General features: G+C 37.6%; 1 protein-coding gene across 1 annotated transcript in view; it reads left to right on the top strand.

Moving 5' to 3' along the window:
- Positions 1-19646, top strand: part of LAMA2 (laminin subunit alpha 2) — a 607678-nt gene that overhangs the window by 457537 nt on the left and 130495 nt on the right. Inside the window, exons 33-34 of the mRNA XM_049695645.1 lie at positions 12821-12963; positions 16317-16415. Coding sequence (XP_049551602.1) covers positions 12821-12963; positions 16317-16415 — 242 coding nt within the window. The remainder of the gene's footprint in view (positions 1-12820; positions 12964-16316; positions 16416-19646) is intronic.

Genomic DNA, 19646 nt, shown 5'->3' with positions numbered 1-19646 from the left:
TGTTGTGGCCTCTCCCATTGCGGAGCACAGGCTCCGGATGCGCAGGCTCAGCGGCCATGGCTCACGGGCCCAGCCGCTCCGCGGCATGTGGGATCTTCCCGGACCGGGACACGAACCCGTGTCCCCTGAATCGGCAGGCAGACTCTCAACCACTGTGCCACCAGGGAAGCCCCATCCTAACCTTTTAAACACCATCCTCTCTCTATCCCCATTTAATCCCCAAGTACTAGTTCCTATTCAAAGCCCAGTATGGCTATTATAGTTTTCTACAACTCTAAACTGGGGTATGTTGTTCAAATCCAGGCATCAGGATAGCTATAAAAGTAACTTCTGTTCACCCTCCTCACACCTTTTTCACATCTATTTTGTTAGTGAAAGGTGCTTTGAGTTTCTTGTTGGCAACGTTCTCGGCCTTGGTCAAGGCTAGCAATGCTGTAGAACAGCAACTATCACTCTGATTCCAGGTAATTTTCTTATTGGCCATCAGTCTCAGTGGTTTGTATATCACATTGAGAAAGCCGTTCCATTAATAGATTAAGGACTTGTGCTGTTGAACTGTTGTGTAGAAGAGGCTGATCACTATTTCTTTTCTTTTCAGTCAGGCTTTATTTTGAGAGTAAACTCTACTTGATTGCAATTTGCACTCTGCAGAATCCAGGGAGTTTATTAACCTTGAAGAAAAATAGATCACATCACCTTAAAGTTGGAAGTCTTATAAATGAGGTAGTCTAATCATCTTCTATTCGGTGGTGTCCTTGAAACAGACCATCTCCTAATGCAAGGAAGCATGCTATAGTGAAGGGGTATAGACGCTTTGAATTCTGGCTGGCCACATAAAAGTTGTGTGACATTCGATTAGCTAACTTTCCTAAACCTCATTTTATTATCCATAAAGTGGAAATAAAGTCCTATGTACATTAGGTGGTTTCTAAGCATAATACATGTTCAATAAATTTTAGCTGTTCTTATCACCATGGTTATTATTTGATCAGTTTTTTCAAAAACATGATGCTTTATGTAGCTCCTCAGTTTTTGTTTTTGTTTTTAATTTAGGCAGGTTACAGTTTATTATTGATTCAGAAAGTAATAGTTTAATGACTCTAACTTGTGATTACCCTCAGTTTCACCAGTAATAAGGAAGATTATTTTAATGCTCATTTAATGTTAATATTTTAACACTTTTATTCCTTAAATTCGAAATTCTGAACATGAGCGTAATTTTATTGAGCCAAATCTATTTAGACAAGTATATTTCCTTTCCAAATTGAAGTTAAGAACTGACTAGAAAAATAAGAGGCAAAGTATAACAGTAAAATTTTTACTCATAGATATGAGTAAGACTAAATTCATAATTTTTTTATTACATCTTTATTGGAGTATAATTGCTTTACAATGGTGTGTTACTTGTTGCTTTATAACAAAGTGAATCAGGTATACATATACATATGTTCCCATATCTCTTCCCTCTTGCGTCTCCCTCCCTCCCACCCTTCCTATCCCACCACTCCAGGCGGTCACAGAGCACCTAGCTGATCTCCCTGTGCTATGTGGCTGCTTCCCACTAGCTATCCACTTTACGCTTGGTAGTGTATATATGTCCATGCCACTCTCTCACTTTGTCCCAGCTTACCCTTCCCCCTCCCCATGTCCTCAAGTCCATTCTCTAGTAGGTCTGTGTCTTTATTCCTGTCTTACGCCTACGTTCTTCATGACATTTTTGTTCTTAGATTCCATATATATGTGTTAGCATATGGTATTTGTCTTTCACTTTCTGACTTACTTCACTCTGTATGACAGGCTCTAGGTCCATCCACCTCACTACAAATAACTCAATTTCGTTTCTTTTTATGACTGAGTAATATTCCATTGTATATATGTGCCACATCTTCTTTATCCATTCATCCGATGATGGACACTTAGGTTGCTTCCATCTCCTGGCTATTGTAAATAGAGCTGCAATGAACATTTTGGTACATGACTCTTTTTGAATTATGGTTTTCTCAGGGTATATGCCCAGTAGTGGGATTGCTGGGTCATATGGTAGTTCTATTTGTAGTTTTTTAAGGAACCTCCATACTGTTCTCCATAGTGGCTGTACCAATTCACATTCCCACCAGCAGTGCAAGAGTGTTCCCTTTTCTCCACACCCTCGCCAGCATTTATTGTTTGTAGATTTCTTGATGATGGCCATTCTGACTGCTGTGAGATGATATCTCATTGTAGTTTTGATTTGCATTTCTCTAATGATTAATGATGTTGAGCATTCTTTCATGTGTTTGTTGGCAGTCTGTATATCTTCTTTGGAGAAATGTCTATTTAGGTCTTCTGCCCATTTTTGGATTGGGTTGTTTGTATTTTGTTATTGAGCTGCATGAGTTGCTTCTATGTTTTGGAGATAATCCTTTGTCAGTTGCTTCATTTGCAACTATTTTCTCCAATTCTGTCTTTGGTCGTGTTTATGGTTTCCTTTGCTGTGCAAAAGTTTTGAAGTTTCATTAGGTCCCATTTGTTTATTTTTGTTTTTATTTCCATTTCTCTAGGAGGTGGGTAAAAAAGGATCTTGCTGTGATATATGTCATAGAGTGTTCTGCCTATGTTTTCCTCTAAGAGTTTGATAATTTCTGGCCTTACATTTAGGTCTTTAATCCATTTTGAGCTTATTTTTGTGTGTGGTGTTAGGGAGTGTTCTAATCTCATACTCTTACATGTACCTGTCCAGTTCTCCCAGCACCATTTATTGAAGAGGCTCTCCTTTCTCCACTGTACATTCCTGCCTCCTTTATCGAAGATAAGGTGACCTTATGTGCATGGGTTTATCTCTGGGCTTTCTATCCTGTTCCATTGATCTATCTTTCTGTTTTTGTGCCAGTACCATACTGTCTTGATTACTGTAGCTTTGTAGTGTAGTCTAAAGTCAGGGAGCCTGATTCCTCCAACTCCGTTTTTCGTTCTCAAGATTGCTTTGGCTATTCGGGGTCTTTTGTGTTTCCATACAAATTGTGAATTTTTTTGTTCTAGTTCTGTGAAAAATGCCAGTGATAGTTTGATAGGGATTGCATTGAATCTGTAGATTGCTTTGGGTATTAGAGTCATTTTCACAGTGTTGATTCTTCCAATCCAAGAACATGGTATATCTCTCTATCTATTTGTATCATCTTTAATTTCTTTCATCAGTGTCTTATAATTTTCTGCATTCAGGTCTTTTGTGTCCTTAGGTAGGTTTATTCCTAGATATTTTATTCTTTTTGTTGCAGTGGCAAATGGGAGTGTTTTCTTAATTTCACTTTCAGATTTTTCATCATTAGTGTGTAGGAATGCCAGAGATTTCTGTGCATTAATTATGTATCCTGCTACTTTACCGAGTTCATTAATTAGCTCTAGTAGTTTTCTGGTAGCATCTGCGAACAGTGACAGCTTTACTTCTTCTTTTCTGATTCAGATTCCTTTTATTTCCTTTTCTTCTCTGATTGCTGTGGCTAAAACTTCCAAAACTATGTTGAATAAGAGTGGTGAGAGTGGCCAATCTTGTCTTGTTCCTGATCTTAGTGGAAATGGTTTCAGTTTTTCACCATTGAGGATGATATTGGCTGTGGATTTGTCATATATGGCCTTTATTATGTTGAGGAAAGTTCCCTCTATGTCTACTTTCTGCAGGGTCTTTATCATAAATGGGTGTTGAATTTTGTCAAAAGCTTTCTTTGCATCTTTTGAGATGATCATATGGTTTTTCTCCTTCAGTTTGTTAATATGGTGTATCACGTTGATTGATTTGCTTATATTGAAGAATCCTTGCATTCCTGAAATAAACCCCACTTGATCATGGTGTATGATCCTTTTAATGTGCTGTTAGATTCTGTTTGCTAGTATTTTGTTGAGGATTTTTGCATCTATGTTCATCAGTGATGTTGGCCTGTAGTTTTCTTTCTTTGTGACATCCTTGTCTGGTTTTGGTATCAGGGTGATAGTGGCCTCGTAGAATGAGTTTGGGAGTGTTCCTCCCTCTGCTATATTTTGGAAGAGTTTGAGAAAGATAGGTGTTAGCTCTTCTCTAAATGTTTGATAGAATTCTCCTGTGAAGCCGTCTGGTCTTGGGGTTTTGTTTGTTGGAAGATTTTTAATCGCAGTTTCAGTTTCAGTGCTTGTGATTGGTTTGTTCATATTTTCTATTTCTTCCTGATTCAGTCTTGGCAGGTTGTGCATTTCTGAGAATTTGTCCATTTTATTGACATAGAGTTGCTTGTAGTAATCTCTCATGATCGGTTGTATTTCTGCAGTGTCAGTTTTTACTTCTCCTTTTTCATTTCTAATTCTATTGATTTGAGTCTTCTCCCTTTTTTTCTTGATGAGTCTGGATAATGGTTTATCAATTTTGTTTATCTTCTCAAAGAACCAGCTTTTAGTTTTATTGATCTGTGCTATCATTTCCTTCATTTCTTTTTCATTTATTTCTGATCTGATCTTTATGATTTCTTTCCTTCTGCTAATTTTGGGGGTTTTTTGTTCTTCTTTCTCTAATTGCTTTAGGTGCACGGTTAGGTGGTTTATTCGAGATATTTCCTGTTTCTTAAGGTAGGATTGTATTGCTATAAACTTCCCTCTTAGAACTGCTTTTGCTGCATCCCATAGATTTTGGGTCGTCGTGTCTCCATTGTCATTTGTTTCTAGGTATTTTTTGATTTCCTCTTTGATTTCTTCAGTGATCTCATAGTTATTCAGTAGTGTATTGTTTACCCTCCATGTGTTAATATCTTTTACATTTTTTTCCTGTAATTTATATCTAGTCTCATAGCATTGTGGTTGGAAAAGATACTTGATACAATTTCAATTTTCTTAAATTTACCAAGGCTTGATTTGTGACCCAAGATATGATCTATCCTGGAGAATGTTCTTTGAGCACTTGAAAAAAATGTGTATTCTGTTGTGTTTGGATGGAATGTCCTATAATTATCAATTAAGTCTGTCTTGTTTAATATATCATTTAAAGCTTGTGTTTCCTTATTTATTTTCATTTTGGATGAGCTGTCCATTGGTGAAAGTGGGGTGTTAAAGTCCCCTACTATGAATGTGTTGCTGTCGATTTCCCCTTTTATGGCTGTTAGTATTTGCCTTATGTATAGAGGTGCTCCTATGTTGAGTACATAAATATTTACAATTGTTATATCTTCTTCTTAGATCGATCCCTTGATCATTATGTATTGTCCTTCTTTGTGTCTTCTAATAGTCTTTATTTTAAAGTCTACGTTGTCTGATGTGAGAATTGCTACTCCAGCTTTCTTTTGATTTCCATTTGCATGGAATATCTTTTTCCATTCCCTCACTTTCAGTCTACTATGTGTCCCTAGGTCTGAAGTGGGTCTCTTGTAGACAGCATATATACGGGTCTTGTTTTGTATCCATTCAGCCAGTCTGTGTCTTTTGGTGTGAGCATTTAATCCATTTACAGTTAAGGTAATTTTTGATATGTATGTTCCTATTCCCATTTTCTTAATTGTTTTGGGTTTGTTATTGTAGGTCTTTTCCTTCTCTTGTGTTTCTTGCCTAGAGAAATTCCTTTAGCATTTGTTGTAAAGCTGGTTTGGTGGTGCTGAACTCTCTCAGCTTTTCCTTGTCTGTAAAGGTTTTAATTTCTCCATCAAATCTGACATGAGATCCTTGCTGGGTAGAGTAATCTTGGTTGTAGGTTTTCCTCCTTCATCACTTTAAATATGTCCTGCCAGTCCCTTCTGGCTTGCAGAGTTTCTGCTGAAAGATCAGCTGTTAACCTTATGGGGATTCCCTTGTGTGTTATTTGCTGTTTTTCCCTTGATGCTTTTAATATGTTTTCTTTGTATTTAATTTTTGATAGTTTGATTAATATGTGTCTTGACATGTTTCTCCTTGGATTTATCCTGTATGGGACTCTCTGTGCTTCCTGTACTTGATTAACTGTTTCCTTTCCCATATTAGGGAAGTTTTCAACTATAATCTCTTCAAATATTTTCTCAGTCCCTTTCTTTTTCTCTTCTTCTGGGACCCCTATAATTCGAATGTTGGTGCGTTTAATGTTGTCCCAGAGGTCTCTGAAACTGTCCTCAGTTCTTTTCTTCCTTTTTTCTTTATTCTGCTCTGCAGTAGTTATTTCCACTATTTTATCTTCCAGGTCACTTATCCGTTCTTCTGCCTCAGTTATTCTGCTATTGATCCCTTCTAGAGTATTTTTAATTTCATTTATTGTGTTGTTCATCATTGCTTGTTTCCTCTTTAGTTCTTCTAGGTCCTTGGTAAATGTTTCTTGCATTTTCTCTATTTGCAAGATTTTGGATCATCTTTACTGTCCTTATTCTGAATTCTTTTTCAGGTAGACTGCCTATTTCCTCTTCATTTATTAGGTCTGGTAGGTTTTTATCTTGCTCCTTCATCCGCTGTGTATTTTTCTGTCTTCTCATTTTGCTTATCTTACTGTGTTTGGGGTCTCCTTTTTGCAGGCTGCAGGTTCTTCGTTCCCGTTGTTTTTGGTGTCTTCCCCCAGTGGGTAAGGTTGGTTCAGTGGGTTGTGTAGGCTTCCTGGTGGAGGGCACTAGTGCCTGTGTTCTTGTGGATGAGGCTGGATCTTGTCTTTCTGGTGGGCAGGTCCACGTCTTGTGGTGTTTTTTGGGGTGTCTGTGGCCTTATTATAATTTTAGGCAGCCTCTCTGCTAGTGGGTGGGGTTGTGTTCCTGTCTTGCTAGTTGTTTGGCATAGGGTGTCCAGAACTGTAGCTTGCTGGTCATTGAGTGAAGCAGTTTTTGATGAGATACTTAGGTTAGGCTAAATTCTGGTTTTTTTTTTTTTATAATTCTTAGCTTTTCAAGTCACTGAAAACCCCTTTTACAGTGACCTTACATTTTTGCTTTCTCTTAAAGTTCTTCAAATACATTATTTATAGATTCATAAACACTATGATTGTAACTCTTTTTCTCATCTTTAAAATTAGGATATTAATAGTACTTATCTCATAGAATTGCTGTAAACATTAGATGAGATAATGAAGGCAAGACACAAACATATTGTCTTCAATGTAGTGAATATTGTATAGATAAAAGCTACTGTCCCATTATTACTTATAATACTTTCAAAGCTTCCATTTGTTTTTTGAAGAGCTATACCATACTTGAACCATATCGAACTTATTTTTAATATATATTTATATACATAATTTTATTTAATGTTTATATATGTATATATATCACAACTGCTTGGTACATGAGTAAATTCATCAGCCTCATCCTAAACCTACAGAAAGTCTTTCCCTCTATTCAAAGAACTAACAGGCAAAAAAAGAAAAAAAAAGCATTTTTAATGGGTCTGAAACCACATTTTTATTTTAGAAGATATTTATCTATAAATAATATGAAATAACTGAATCCATTTTAATAAGCCCTAAATAAATGCTAATCTAAAACTTTCTTCTTGAAGAAGAAATAGGAAAGAGAAATATACAATCCATACCCAAGGAATTATCAACGGCCTTAATGTGGAAGAATTAAATTAAAACACACACATTAACACACAAATTTTATCTTTTGTTAGAAATGTATATTTACTCATTTGATCCCTTTTTGATTAGAGCCAGACAATTTATGTATCTTTACCTAAAATTGGTTAATAGGTTTGGCCTTCTTAAAAACATGCAGTGCACTCATTTCAGCTTTGGCTTCTTTGGTTTGGATACAGTGTGTGTATTTTTTGTGACGGTAAGCCAGTAGTTATTATGCATGGGGGACTCTGGTAGAAATGCAGTATTTTGTACTAATTGCTAACGGAAAGATCTGTAATATAAGCTGCATGATTTGCCCCTTACATGTGCCCAGCTGTAACAACCTGAATGTAGTATTGCATTTGCTAGTATTAGACACAAATTTATCCTGACACTTTTATAAGCAAAGCCTCAAAAACATTTAGTCATGTAAAATATAATCATAGTCTTGAAATATTTGCTTTTGCTCCCATGCATTTCAGGCAGAATCTCATTTTATAAGCTTATCTCTATTGCTGAATAGGAGAATGGTTTGGAGAGGTTCCTTGGGGGTCTTGATTATAAGATAGGTGTCAATTTACACTGAGCAGTTACTGCACCCTTATCAAAGAACAATTGTTTACGTAATGTGAATATTCCTTGTCTCTATACACTCTTCAGATCTTCCCTATCATAGTGAATTAAACGTGGTTTTAATTTGCATCCCACTTCCAGTGTTTGTTGCCAGACATTTCAGACTTTTTGAGGACAAATAAAAGTAGCTTGTGGTGTAAGTTAAATATTTTGTGTCAGGATAAAATAGCAAACCATTATGTAAAGGGCACACTTCCCCATGTGTTTATCTTATAACTGCATGAACTAGACTTGTACAGAAGCTTTGAAAAAACTCCCATGGCTGTCGAATTCATAAGTCTTTCTGACCCATTTGGACAGATGTTAGTGTATTACTTGGAGCATACTATAAAACTTACCTTTCATCTATGGAAATGTGCTTGTACTTTGTTCCCCCAAAAGCAGATACGGAGACCATAAGACATGGGATAATAATAGACCTTTGGACACAGAGACATAAAATGGAATTATGAGTCCTTGAAAGAGCAATTAAGTACATTTTCATTTCAACAACTGAAGATGAGGAACCAAAACAGATGGGCAGGAGGTAGAATAAATGACAGAAAAATCCGTATCCATCATGCCTCTTGGCATCAATTTAGCTCACCAATTTACTCTGTAGTGTATTACAGTAAATCAGATCTAGTTCTGCATTCCAGTCCCTGATTTCTGCTTGTCTGAAGTGAAAACTGAGAGTACTGAGAAAACATTTCCCTGAAAATTTCTGGAACCATCAGTAAGGAGCCTCTAGCCATACCATTATCAATGAGCTGACTCAATTCCTCTTAGAAATGGGTAGGTTATGAATTATAGATAAATTAGAGAAAGAGCTAGCAAAGTATTTCTGAAGCGTACACTACCCTAAAAAGCATAGTGAGATGTCATATTATCAAGTATCTTTCAAGATCTTGAAAGTGAAAAAAGAGCACAGTGCTTTGAATGGAACTTTTAAAGTAGTGATGAACTTGGATTCAGTGGGAAAGGGACCTTCACATTCTTCTTAACTTTTAATAAAATTAAGAACTGTTGTTAATACTTTTTAACCTATGAATTGCAACTTGAAGTCTCTAAGCTGAATTCACATTCTAAATCACACATGCGAAAATTGACAAAGTTTATCAGTTATCTATTGCTACTACTCCAAAATTTAATAGTTGTTGAGAATATACAGCAACTATATATATCCTCACTATTCTGTAGGTTGGCAATTTGAACAGGGTCCCCTTGGATACTTCTTTTGTTATCATGCGGTGGGGTGGGTCCCTAGATGGCCTTATTCACATGGTAGGACCTCAGCTAGAATGTTGGATCTGCCTCTCTGTTGCTCATGTTGCCTCTCTTCCTCAAGAAGGCTAGCCTGGGATTTTTCACAAGGCAGCAGGATTCCAGAAGTGTGGAAGCAGAAACTGCGAAACTCCTTGAAGCTAAGGCTCAGTGTCCCTCTGAAGCATTCTGATGGTCAGAGTTTGTCATAAAGCCAACCCCGATTCAAAGGGGGATGTGCGGGGGAATAGACTCCACCTCTTAATGGGAGGAGCGGCAAAGAAATGGTAAACACTTTTAACCCTTCATCCTCCCCAGAAATGAGCATCATCTTTATCTGGCCAGTAACCCAACTGTGTCATTTCTTTTATTAACGTTTTGTATATCTTTTCTTCCCCTCCATTCCAATACCATTCCAATTCCTGTGTCAATATTACCTCATGCAGGTATCATAGCAATCATCTCCTTGACATGAGTCAGTTTCTGCCTCTCCAATCACAAGACAATTTTCCCTCTCTGGCCATTTTTATACTATGTTTTATAGTTTTATAACTATAAAAACTATAGTTTTTATACTATTCTGTTCCTCACATATCTGTGTGATTCTTCATTTCGTATCATGTATAGTGTTCTCACATTCAGACATTTCCTATTTGGCCAATATTTTTATCTCTATTTCTCTGTCTCCTTCTCTCCCTCTCTCTATTCTTCTCTCAGTCCTGTCCTTGTAACTCCCTGATCTTCTCCAAAATATTTTTTGCTCTCCTTTCACAAAGATAGTAGTAAGCAAGTATTTATTGATTATTTACTATGTGCAAGACACTTTCTTAGGCACTGTGACCAAAGTTGATTAAAGTCCCTCTCTGAGGAGAGAGAAACAATATATAAACACATAAAATGAAAAGATAGCCTATACGTGCATGAGTGTTAAGATAAAAAGACAAAGGGAATACAGTAGTGGTTGGTGGGGACAGTAATTTCAGAGTCATCAGGGCCTTCTCCTCCGAGGAAGTAACACTTGAGCACTTGACCTAGATCTCCAGGAGTCACATGGGTGAAGATGAAGAAAGAAGTGTTCTCGGCAGAGGAGACAGCAAGTAAAATGACCTCTTCCAAATCCTTGCTCCCTTTAGGATAGAGCATCCCTAAAGTTTGTTATCTGGCCCAGTGGTTCTAAACTCTGGCTATATGATAGGATCATCTGGAATCTCTTAAATATGCCTGGGCCTCACCACAGACCCATCAAATCAGATTCTCTGGAGGTGGGTAGGGGAAACACCTAGATACCTGTATTTTGTAAATCGCCATGATTTGTATGCAGCCAAGATGGAGAACCACTGACCTACAGTAGTGCTTTTCAAACATTAACATGCATAGGTCACATGGGAATCTTTCTAAAACACAGATTCTGTTTCACTAGATCTAGGATAGAGCCCAAGATTATGTATTTCTAACAAGCTCCCAGGTCATGCCATTGCTGTTGATCTAGTAGTTATTCAAAGTGTGGTGCTCAGACCAGAGTATTAGTGTTCACCTGGGAGTTTGTTGGAAAAGCACATGATCAGTCAGAGAATCAGAAACCAGGTGATTCGATCACCTCTTGAATCAGAACTGCTAGGGGTATGGCCCAGCCTCCTGTGATTTAAGAAAGCCCTCAGATGATTCTAAAACCCACTCAAGTGTGAGAATCAGACAGGGTCTTGGTGTTTAGACATAGTCAATTTGGTACCTAATTGTGTTCCAGGTTGTGTTTTCTACAATTACTTCATGTCAAGAGGTCTGTTGAAGCTTCTCAAGCACTTGCATTGAACTGAGGGTTTGAAGCCACAGCATTCTTTTCCTTTTACTTAGTTTCCATGCAGAGCAAATTCTCTTTCGTTCTGGCTAGAAGAGGAAGAGATCCAGCTCTAGTTTCAGATTCCACCTCCAGCTCCCAAAGCCTCTTTGTTCGCTCAGCTTGCAAGGCATCAGGAGCTTACAGCGCCCCTGCAGGTGACACTCAACACTTACGGGTGTCACCTGCAAGGAGCTGATTTATTAAAAGCCCTGCTGGGGCAGTTTAATCCCTGTGAAGGGATATTGTAACTCACCTCTAACTGCTGTCCCATCACAGAATCACTCTCTGTACTACTTCTCTGTGTTTACAAGCTTCAGTTAATGGTTTTCTCTCCATTAGGCCGCTCAGGGGAGTCCTGTTTAGAGAACTAATTGAATTCTTGCCAGTTTGGGGCATGATCCAAAGCTGCTCCAGGTCTCAGTATTTTTCATGTTATATATTTTCCTCTCTTCTAACACGTGTATAGTTTTTATACCTCTATCTGCAGAACGTAAGCTAGAAATTGTAACTGTATGCACGAACGCATATCATAAATGTGGTAGCACGTGCTTCTTGGCATGGAGAGCTACATCTCATTACTCTGATGCAAAGAGTGAAAAAAAAAATTTTGAACTAAAAATCCAAACTGAATAGGTATATTTTATAAAGCCTCCAAAAGAATCAATATCTTTTAATTTTAGAAATTTTACTATTTATGAGATTCAAGTGATAATGGTGAAGAAACCATTGTTTCTCTCCACCACCCTACTACCGTCCAACCCCCTTCCACCACCACTAAATTTGAATAGTCCCCCTTTCTAATCATTGAAAAAATATAGGTAGAACACTAGCACTCTTGGCTACTTCAAGAATAAAGTTTTCCTGGCTTTTGGCAATTATTTATCCACAAAACAGGATTAGGTTAATCATCAAAGTAGGAATTTGTTGGACTGCATCTAATCATGAGTGATAATGTGCTGAATAGTTAAAGAGGAAGAGTTGGCAAATGCATAAGTAAGTGAACAAGTAAGTGATAAATAAATACATTTCATCATGACAAAAAAATTGTAAAAAGAAGAGTTCTTTTGACTTTTAAAAATATTCTTCTCAATAGATGTCAAGCTAAAGAGTCATACAGTTTTTGAATATGTAATACCTGAAGCACGTAGAGACCTAATTGCTATAGACACTCCACATTGCAATCTAATGGGGCAATGTATACATTTTTAGATTCCAAAGCATATTTTATTGCCAATTACAGATTTCCTCTAGATTGTTCATGTGTGACTCTCTGGGACATTTATAATGTTATAGTCCATGTTTTACCTCTCCTTTAGTACTTAGGCAGTACACTCGTTTACCCTCAAAATCCATTTGTTCGTCCTCTTTGGTTTCTCAGTTTATATCATCATCCCTATTTCAGGTTCTGGGCAACAGGAATGTCTGCTCTTTTGTTGTTCTTTTCATCTTTTATCAACCGTCATCCATTCGAAAGCATTAATTATCTGAGATGAGAAACATCATCTTTCACAGGATAGTACTTAGGCCATAAAACATTTCATAGCTGAAATCTTTGCACATCTGCCTGGGATGCTTAGCAGAAGTAAATATTCTTTGCTGTTTCCCTTTCACAGTTTGTGGAGATGAATGCACCGGCCTTCTTCTCGGTGACTTGGCTCGCCTGGAACAGATGGCCACGAGCATCAACCTCACTGGCCCACTGCCTGCTCCTTATAAAATTCTGTATGGTCTTGAAAATATGACTCAGGAACTCAAGGTAGGTTGGAGCAGTAACAGCAAGAGCCAGGGTAAAAATGACAGAAGCTTCCAAAGGGGTAATTGCCATAATTGGTAAATGCTCTTCCCTTTGTCCCAAATCAAGGCAGGCAGCCATTAGGGAAATTCAAAGACTTTCTAAACCAGTGTTTTTCAAACTTGAGAACTATAATTTACTGATTGCTCTTATGGAAAAAGAGGCTCATGTACCCCCAGTGTTTGGCCTAAATCAATTTTATTATGTTCCTTAAATATGTGCAAACGTAAAATCAGATATGAACTCCTTATACTTAATAGCTCTATAAAATCAAAACAAATTAATCTTTACAAAAGCCTAAAGAACCAATAAAATTCAAATTAAAAACATTAATATAAAATAACAGAAGATTTTTGCTGAAAGCAAATTGCTACTTGCAACAAGAATATCACACTGACTACTTCCACATAGGTTCTTTCATCAGCATGTGACATGTGGTAACTCGGTTCTCCTACCTTTCCACAATTTGAACTAGAGAACCCTTTGTGAGGGGTCCTGAGATGACATTTAGCGTCACTTGACAAGTGATTTATGTGCTCAATCTGCCATATGATCAAACAGGCATGCAAATGTAGGTGCTAAGATCAAGTGCATCTCTCAGGTGCCCAGCCTGGGTTCCAGAAATGCTTACATTAACATTTAAGTTTACTGTCAAAATGAAAGCACAAGGTGAACATTTTGTACTAGAGTATGAGGAGACTTTTGAAAGTACTTCAACAAGAAGTCATTTTGTTGTAAGAGAAACACTATTCTAAGACATCCTTAAAGCTTTCAGTAGTTAATGGGATAAAGAGGAAATGTTAAGGAAATTGAAGTTGTTTCACCTGAATAAAAAAAAAAGATGAAAAGTGACTCCTTATACACTATCAGTCAATTACTGGATATTTATTAAGAAACTCTGGAAAGCCCCAATATTGCACTTGGTTCCCCAGGGGTTTCATGACCCCTATAATGCAGTCACTACCCTTAGGAAGCGTAGAGTCTATGTGGTTTAAAAATAGTTAAACAATTAGCAAAAATACATAATTACTACGTGCTTTATAGACATTTGACATACAATAGAGTTCAAAGACTGGAGAAATAGATAAGATCCAGAGTAACCAGGGAATACATCTTTAATGAAAGTGTAATTTGTGTTAGAACTTGAAGGATAGAAACAATTTCAATAGGCAGAGAATTATTGGTGAAGACTGGAGGAAGAAACCTAAGATTTATTCACTAGGCACTGGCGGACATTCTTCTACGGAATATATTCTTTAATTTAGACCACAGCCTTCAAAGTAAGTATTGTTATCCTTATTTACCAGAAGAAGAAACCAATCATAATGATAGCAAGAATAGCATTTATTGATGAGTATCTCTGTGCTAGACAATTGACTAAAGTCTTATGTGAATTATCATACATAGATTTTACAGAAACTCCAAGAAGTAGGAAAGGAGTACTGTATTAGCTATGTTTGTCTCAGATAGCCGGGTAGGGACACTGAGGCACAGAGACAAGGTCACATGGCTACTAGGTACAGAGCTGGGACGTGGAAGGAGGTAGTTTAACTTTAGGGCTTTAACTTTAGTGAGAATGAAACTACCTTCACACAGCTCAGAGAGAGAAGGGCTCAGTCCACCAGCAGCAAGGTCTCCTTGACCCCCAGCCCATCCTTACATACTCTTGCCACTGAATCTAGGAGAGCCACATGCGCAGAGGCAGAGGTGTGGATGAGCGAGGCCTGTCCAGCAGACATTAGAAGTCAGGCCTGCTAGTGAAAGATAAGGCTGGAGACTTCAATGGGGCTGGGTGATATGAAGGACAATCATGAAAGCCAGGCAGAGGAATCCGAGTTTCCTTTGTAGGCCCAGCATTCAGGAGTGCAAAGAGTTCTAATAAAGAAAATGCTGACCAGTTATCATGTATGGAAGGAATACAAAGAAAGAAAATTAAACTAGAGAAGCAAATACTTCAGTAGGACGTAAAATAATTTTAAAGTAATAACTTAAGTAGTGGATGAAGTACTGAAGGGCCCTCTGAAAGAGGTTCCAATCTGTGGACATCAACCAAGCCTGGGGTTCAGTCACCTGTTTCCTTATGGCTGGGTATTGGTCAGAATGACCTTGATTTTCCTTAAATTCCAGTCTTTCTTGATTCTGTTTGTGTTCTTCTTCCATAACTTGTTTAATATCTGGATATTTGGAACCCCACTTTGATATTCTAAGTCCTTAAGCAAGTCATGTGCCCTCTTTGTTCAGTTCCTTTAACTGTGTCAATGCTCCCTGGGTTCCAGCCAGAGATGACCAGAAACACACATGTGATAGAACGAAGTTGGGTTTACTAACTTGTTGCAACAAGGGGCACTACACAGTGTGGGGAATTGGGGCTGTCTCAATAACAGGGCATTAGGAATCACTTAGCGTATTGGGGGTTTGTGCTAGGGAATTTGGGGGCAGATTCAAGGAAGCAGGAGTTTGTGTTGGACTGGGTACTATTAGGAAGTGGGAATAATTCCATAATTAAGTATTCTAATGAATCTTATCTAGAAGGAGGGAAGAAAAAGGGAAGCTAAAGCTACAGTTAGTAAGGAGGCAGTGGTCACTCATATTAGCCAGAAAATGGGATTTGAGGTACTTTTGTGGTCTGCACAGAGACCATGATTTCGTCTGCATTTAGATAAGATTATGGAGTGGTCTCATCTTTTGTTTCATTCATAACTCTCAGAGTGATGCTGTCTACTGTTAGTGTTTGGTGAGATTGATTATGTTTAATAGGAGAGGAAAATGGCCCATCTGTGAGTGCCAGGGCAGCTCCTACAACATTGATGCCATGAAGTTAGTTAGTGTCTGGCCAGGCCCTTCTGTCAGGGCTCCTGTCCGCAAAGAAAGAGGTAATAAACCTGTAAACTGTATCTCTGTTGATTAGAATGGGAGCCTTAAAGACTCAGACAAGGTTCATCTTGACTCTACCCCTTACTGGCTGTGCAATCTTGTATAAATTTTTAAGTCTCTTTAAGCCACAGTTTTCTATATACAAAATGAAATAGCATTTATCTCATAGAACTGTTGTAAGAGCTCAATGAAAAACAAAACAAAACAAAAAGACCTGGAACATAGTAATGTCTCAATAAATTGCAGCAGTTTGTATTATTTGCCAGATTATTCTGCACGGTGCTTTGTAAGTGCCCAGCTGAAATAGTTTCTTTCTCTCTTCTCTGAAGGTGAGAAGGCTAAGTTCTTTGTATATAAAGAAAAAATGTGTTCTGTTAAATGTTCAACCCATGATCGCTGCAAGACCATTTACTCTAAAACATATGGAATGAAATCTTTTTCAGCATTTGCTCTCACCTCAGCGGGCCCCAGAGAGGCTCATTCAGTTGGCAGAAGGCAATCTGAACACACTGGTGACAGAAATGAATGAACTTCTGACCAGGGTAAGTTGGCACAATCATGCTTCTTCTTAAAGCAGATAGATTATGTATAATTAAGGAAAATTACTTCAAATTTCTGAAATGCAAATCTTGTTCTTCCTAAATCCCAATTTGGTGCATGAAATAGATGTATTTTTGACTTGCTACTTCTGCCACAGATAAAATCTGAGAACCCAGTAGCACAAGAAAAGATTGGGATACATACTTGGGAAGTGTCAAGGACAATGGCTAAAAATATCAGAATGACAGTATATTTTGAGTACTCTATCCAGTAGCTTCCATGGTAAAGTTTTTATTGATTCTGGATTCCCAAAGCCCTGGCTCTGATATGTAAGGAAAAAGAAAAACAAATGAAAATACTTGTAGTCTCTTTGATCTCATCATAAGATTTTTGTGTTTGTATAGAAATACAGCCTAAATCATTATCCCCCACAAAAGAGGAAATGTCCTTTATCATGAAAATCCAAAGCATTCAAGACACTTTTTAGAGTCATAATGTAAAGTCCATGTTGCGTTTATCAGACTTTTTAAGATATTGGGAGTTTTTAATTTTCAAAACTGCAAGAGGGTTAAGGTTCTTTTCCCTGATACAGAATGAAGAAAACAACATAAAGTCTGCCATCTTGTGGCCAGAAAAATGCATGAACTGGAAAACTGGCCTGGAATTTAGGGATCCAGTTTGATTATCAAAGAACTTTAAATGACAAAAAATATTGGAGCTAGAAGGTTCTTACAGATTATCTAGTCCATTTTTTAAAGAAGAAATCCCTCAGGCCATGATAGTGAAATGAATTAGCATATGGCCGCGTACTTCACCAAATTCAAGGACCTAAGTAGGACCCAGATTCCAGATTCCCACTGACCCAATACCATTTCCACCTAAGCTGCTGCTGGCTTAGGAGAATTTCCACAGGGAAATCAAATGGGATTCTGAGCACGTGATGCTAAACAATGGCCCTGATGTTACAAATAGCGTACTAAACACATTTTCAGAATCTCCTACCAGCAATGTGGAATGTACAAATACAGAACAGAGTTTCTTGCCAAATGTAGTTAGATATTAATCAGATTAATGAGTACAAATTATCTTATATCAATTCAATAATTAACAATTTTGTATTGGTTATGTGAATACACTAAATAAGAATTTTTAAACAGATCATGCCAAAGTAATCTCAATTCAACAGCACATACGAATGTTCACCACATTACAAAGCCCAAGTGCTAAGTGTTGGCGGATGAAAGATAAAAATGAGGCTCAGTCTGTCTTCAAGGAGGTTGCAATCTCGAGTGTGTGTGTGTGTGTGTGTGTGTGTGTGTGTGTGTGTGTATAAGTATTTAGGTATGTGGAGGGTAATATGGGACAAGTGCAAGTAAATATGTAACACAGCATGAAATAAAATAAAGGAATGTACCTGAGAAATACACACAAATGGATTAATTTAATATTAATTTAATGTTAAGGGTAACTAGGGAAAATTCCATGGAACAGAGGCCTTTCATTCATTCATTCATTTAATTAATCCTTACTAAGGGTCAAATATATTCTAGACACTATAACAGAATGACAGACACTGGGAAAGAGGTATAAGCAAAACTGACACTGTTGTTGCTCTCACTGAGCTGATTACAGCCAAATGATCTGAGCCTTTAATATTATTATTATTATTATTACCTTATAACTTCTTAACCAGCATCCTTTCATCTTTCCAGCAGACTCCCACATACTAAATTTTTTAAAATGGACTTTGTATTTTTGAGAAGTTTAAAGCAAAATTGATTGGAAAATACCGAAATTTCCCATATGCCCCCTGCCCCAAGACAAGCACAGCCTCCCGCATTATCAACATCCTCCACCAGAGTGATACGTTTGTTCCAATAGATGAATCTACACTGACGAATCATCATCACTCAAAGCCTATAGTTTACTTTTGGGTTCACTCTTGGTATTGTATATTCTATAGATTTTGACAAATGTTTAATGACATGTCTCCACCTTTATAGTATCATTTCGAGTGGTTTCACTGCCCTAAAAGTCCTCCATGGTCTGCCTATTCACCTCTCCCTTTCCTTAACCCCTGGCAACCACTGATCTTTTTACTGTCTCTGTATATCATATAGCTGGAGTCATACAGTATGTAACCTTTTCAGATTGGCTTTTTTCACTTAGTAGTATACATTTATGTTTCCTCAATGTCTTTTGATGGCTTGATAGCTCACTTCTTTTTAGTGCTGAGTAGTATTCCATTTTCTGGATGTACCAAGTTTATTTATCCATTCACCTACTGAAGGACACCTTCGTTGCTTTTAAGCTTTGGCAATATGAATAAAGCTGCTATAAACATCCAAGTATATAAGTTTTCAATTCATTTGTGTGAAAACCAAAGAGTGCAATTGCTGGATCATATGGGAAGAGTGTGTTTAGTTTTGTAAGAAATCTCCAAACTGTCTTCCAAAGTGGCTGTACCATTTTGCATTCCCAGCAGCAATGAGTAAGAGTTCCTATTGCTCCAAATCCCCACCAGCATTTGGTGTTGTCAGTGTTCTGAATTTTGGCCATTCTAGTAGGTATGTAGTAATATCTCATTCTAGTTTTAATTTACAATTCCCTAGTGACATACTATGTTGAGATATTTTTTTCTTTTTTTTTTTTTTTTTTTGCGGTACGCGGGCCTCTCAGTGTTGTGGCCTCTCCCGTTGCGGAGCACAGGCTCTGGACGCACAGGCTCAGCAGCCATGGCTCACGGGCCCAGCCTCTCCACGGCATGTGGGATCTTCCCAGACCAGGGTACAAACCCATGTCCCCTGCATCGGCAGGCAAACTCTCAACCACTGCGCCACCAGGGAAGCCCTCCAATACTATTTTTTAATAAACTTTTTTATTTTAAAATAGTTTTAGATTTACAGAAAAGTTGTTGCAAAGATAGTACAGAGATTTCCCATATACTCCATACCCACTTTCCCTACTAATATCTTGGTATGATCTATCTATCACAACAAATGCACTAATATTGATTATTATTATTAACTAAAGACTCTGCTTTTTCTTCAGTTTTGCTTAATGTCCTTTTATTGTTTCAGAATCCTATCCAGGATATTACATTAAGTCATCGTGTCTTCTTAGGCTATGGCTTCTAGAATGTGCCAGTTTCTTAGACTTTCCTTGTTCTTGATGATTTTGACAGTTTTGACAAGTTCGTGTATTTTGTAGGATGTCCCTCAGTTGGGGTTTGC

This window comes from Orcinus orca, chromosome 12, assembly GCF_937001465.1.
Source record: "Orcinus orca chromosome 12, mOrcOrc1.1, whole genome shotgun sequence".
Taxonomy (NCBI): domain Eukaryota; kingdom Metazoa; phylum Chordata; class Mammalia; order Artiodactyla; family Delphinidae; genus Orcinus; species Orcinus orca.
This window is presented reverse-complemented; position numbering and strand designations above follow the sequence as displayed.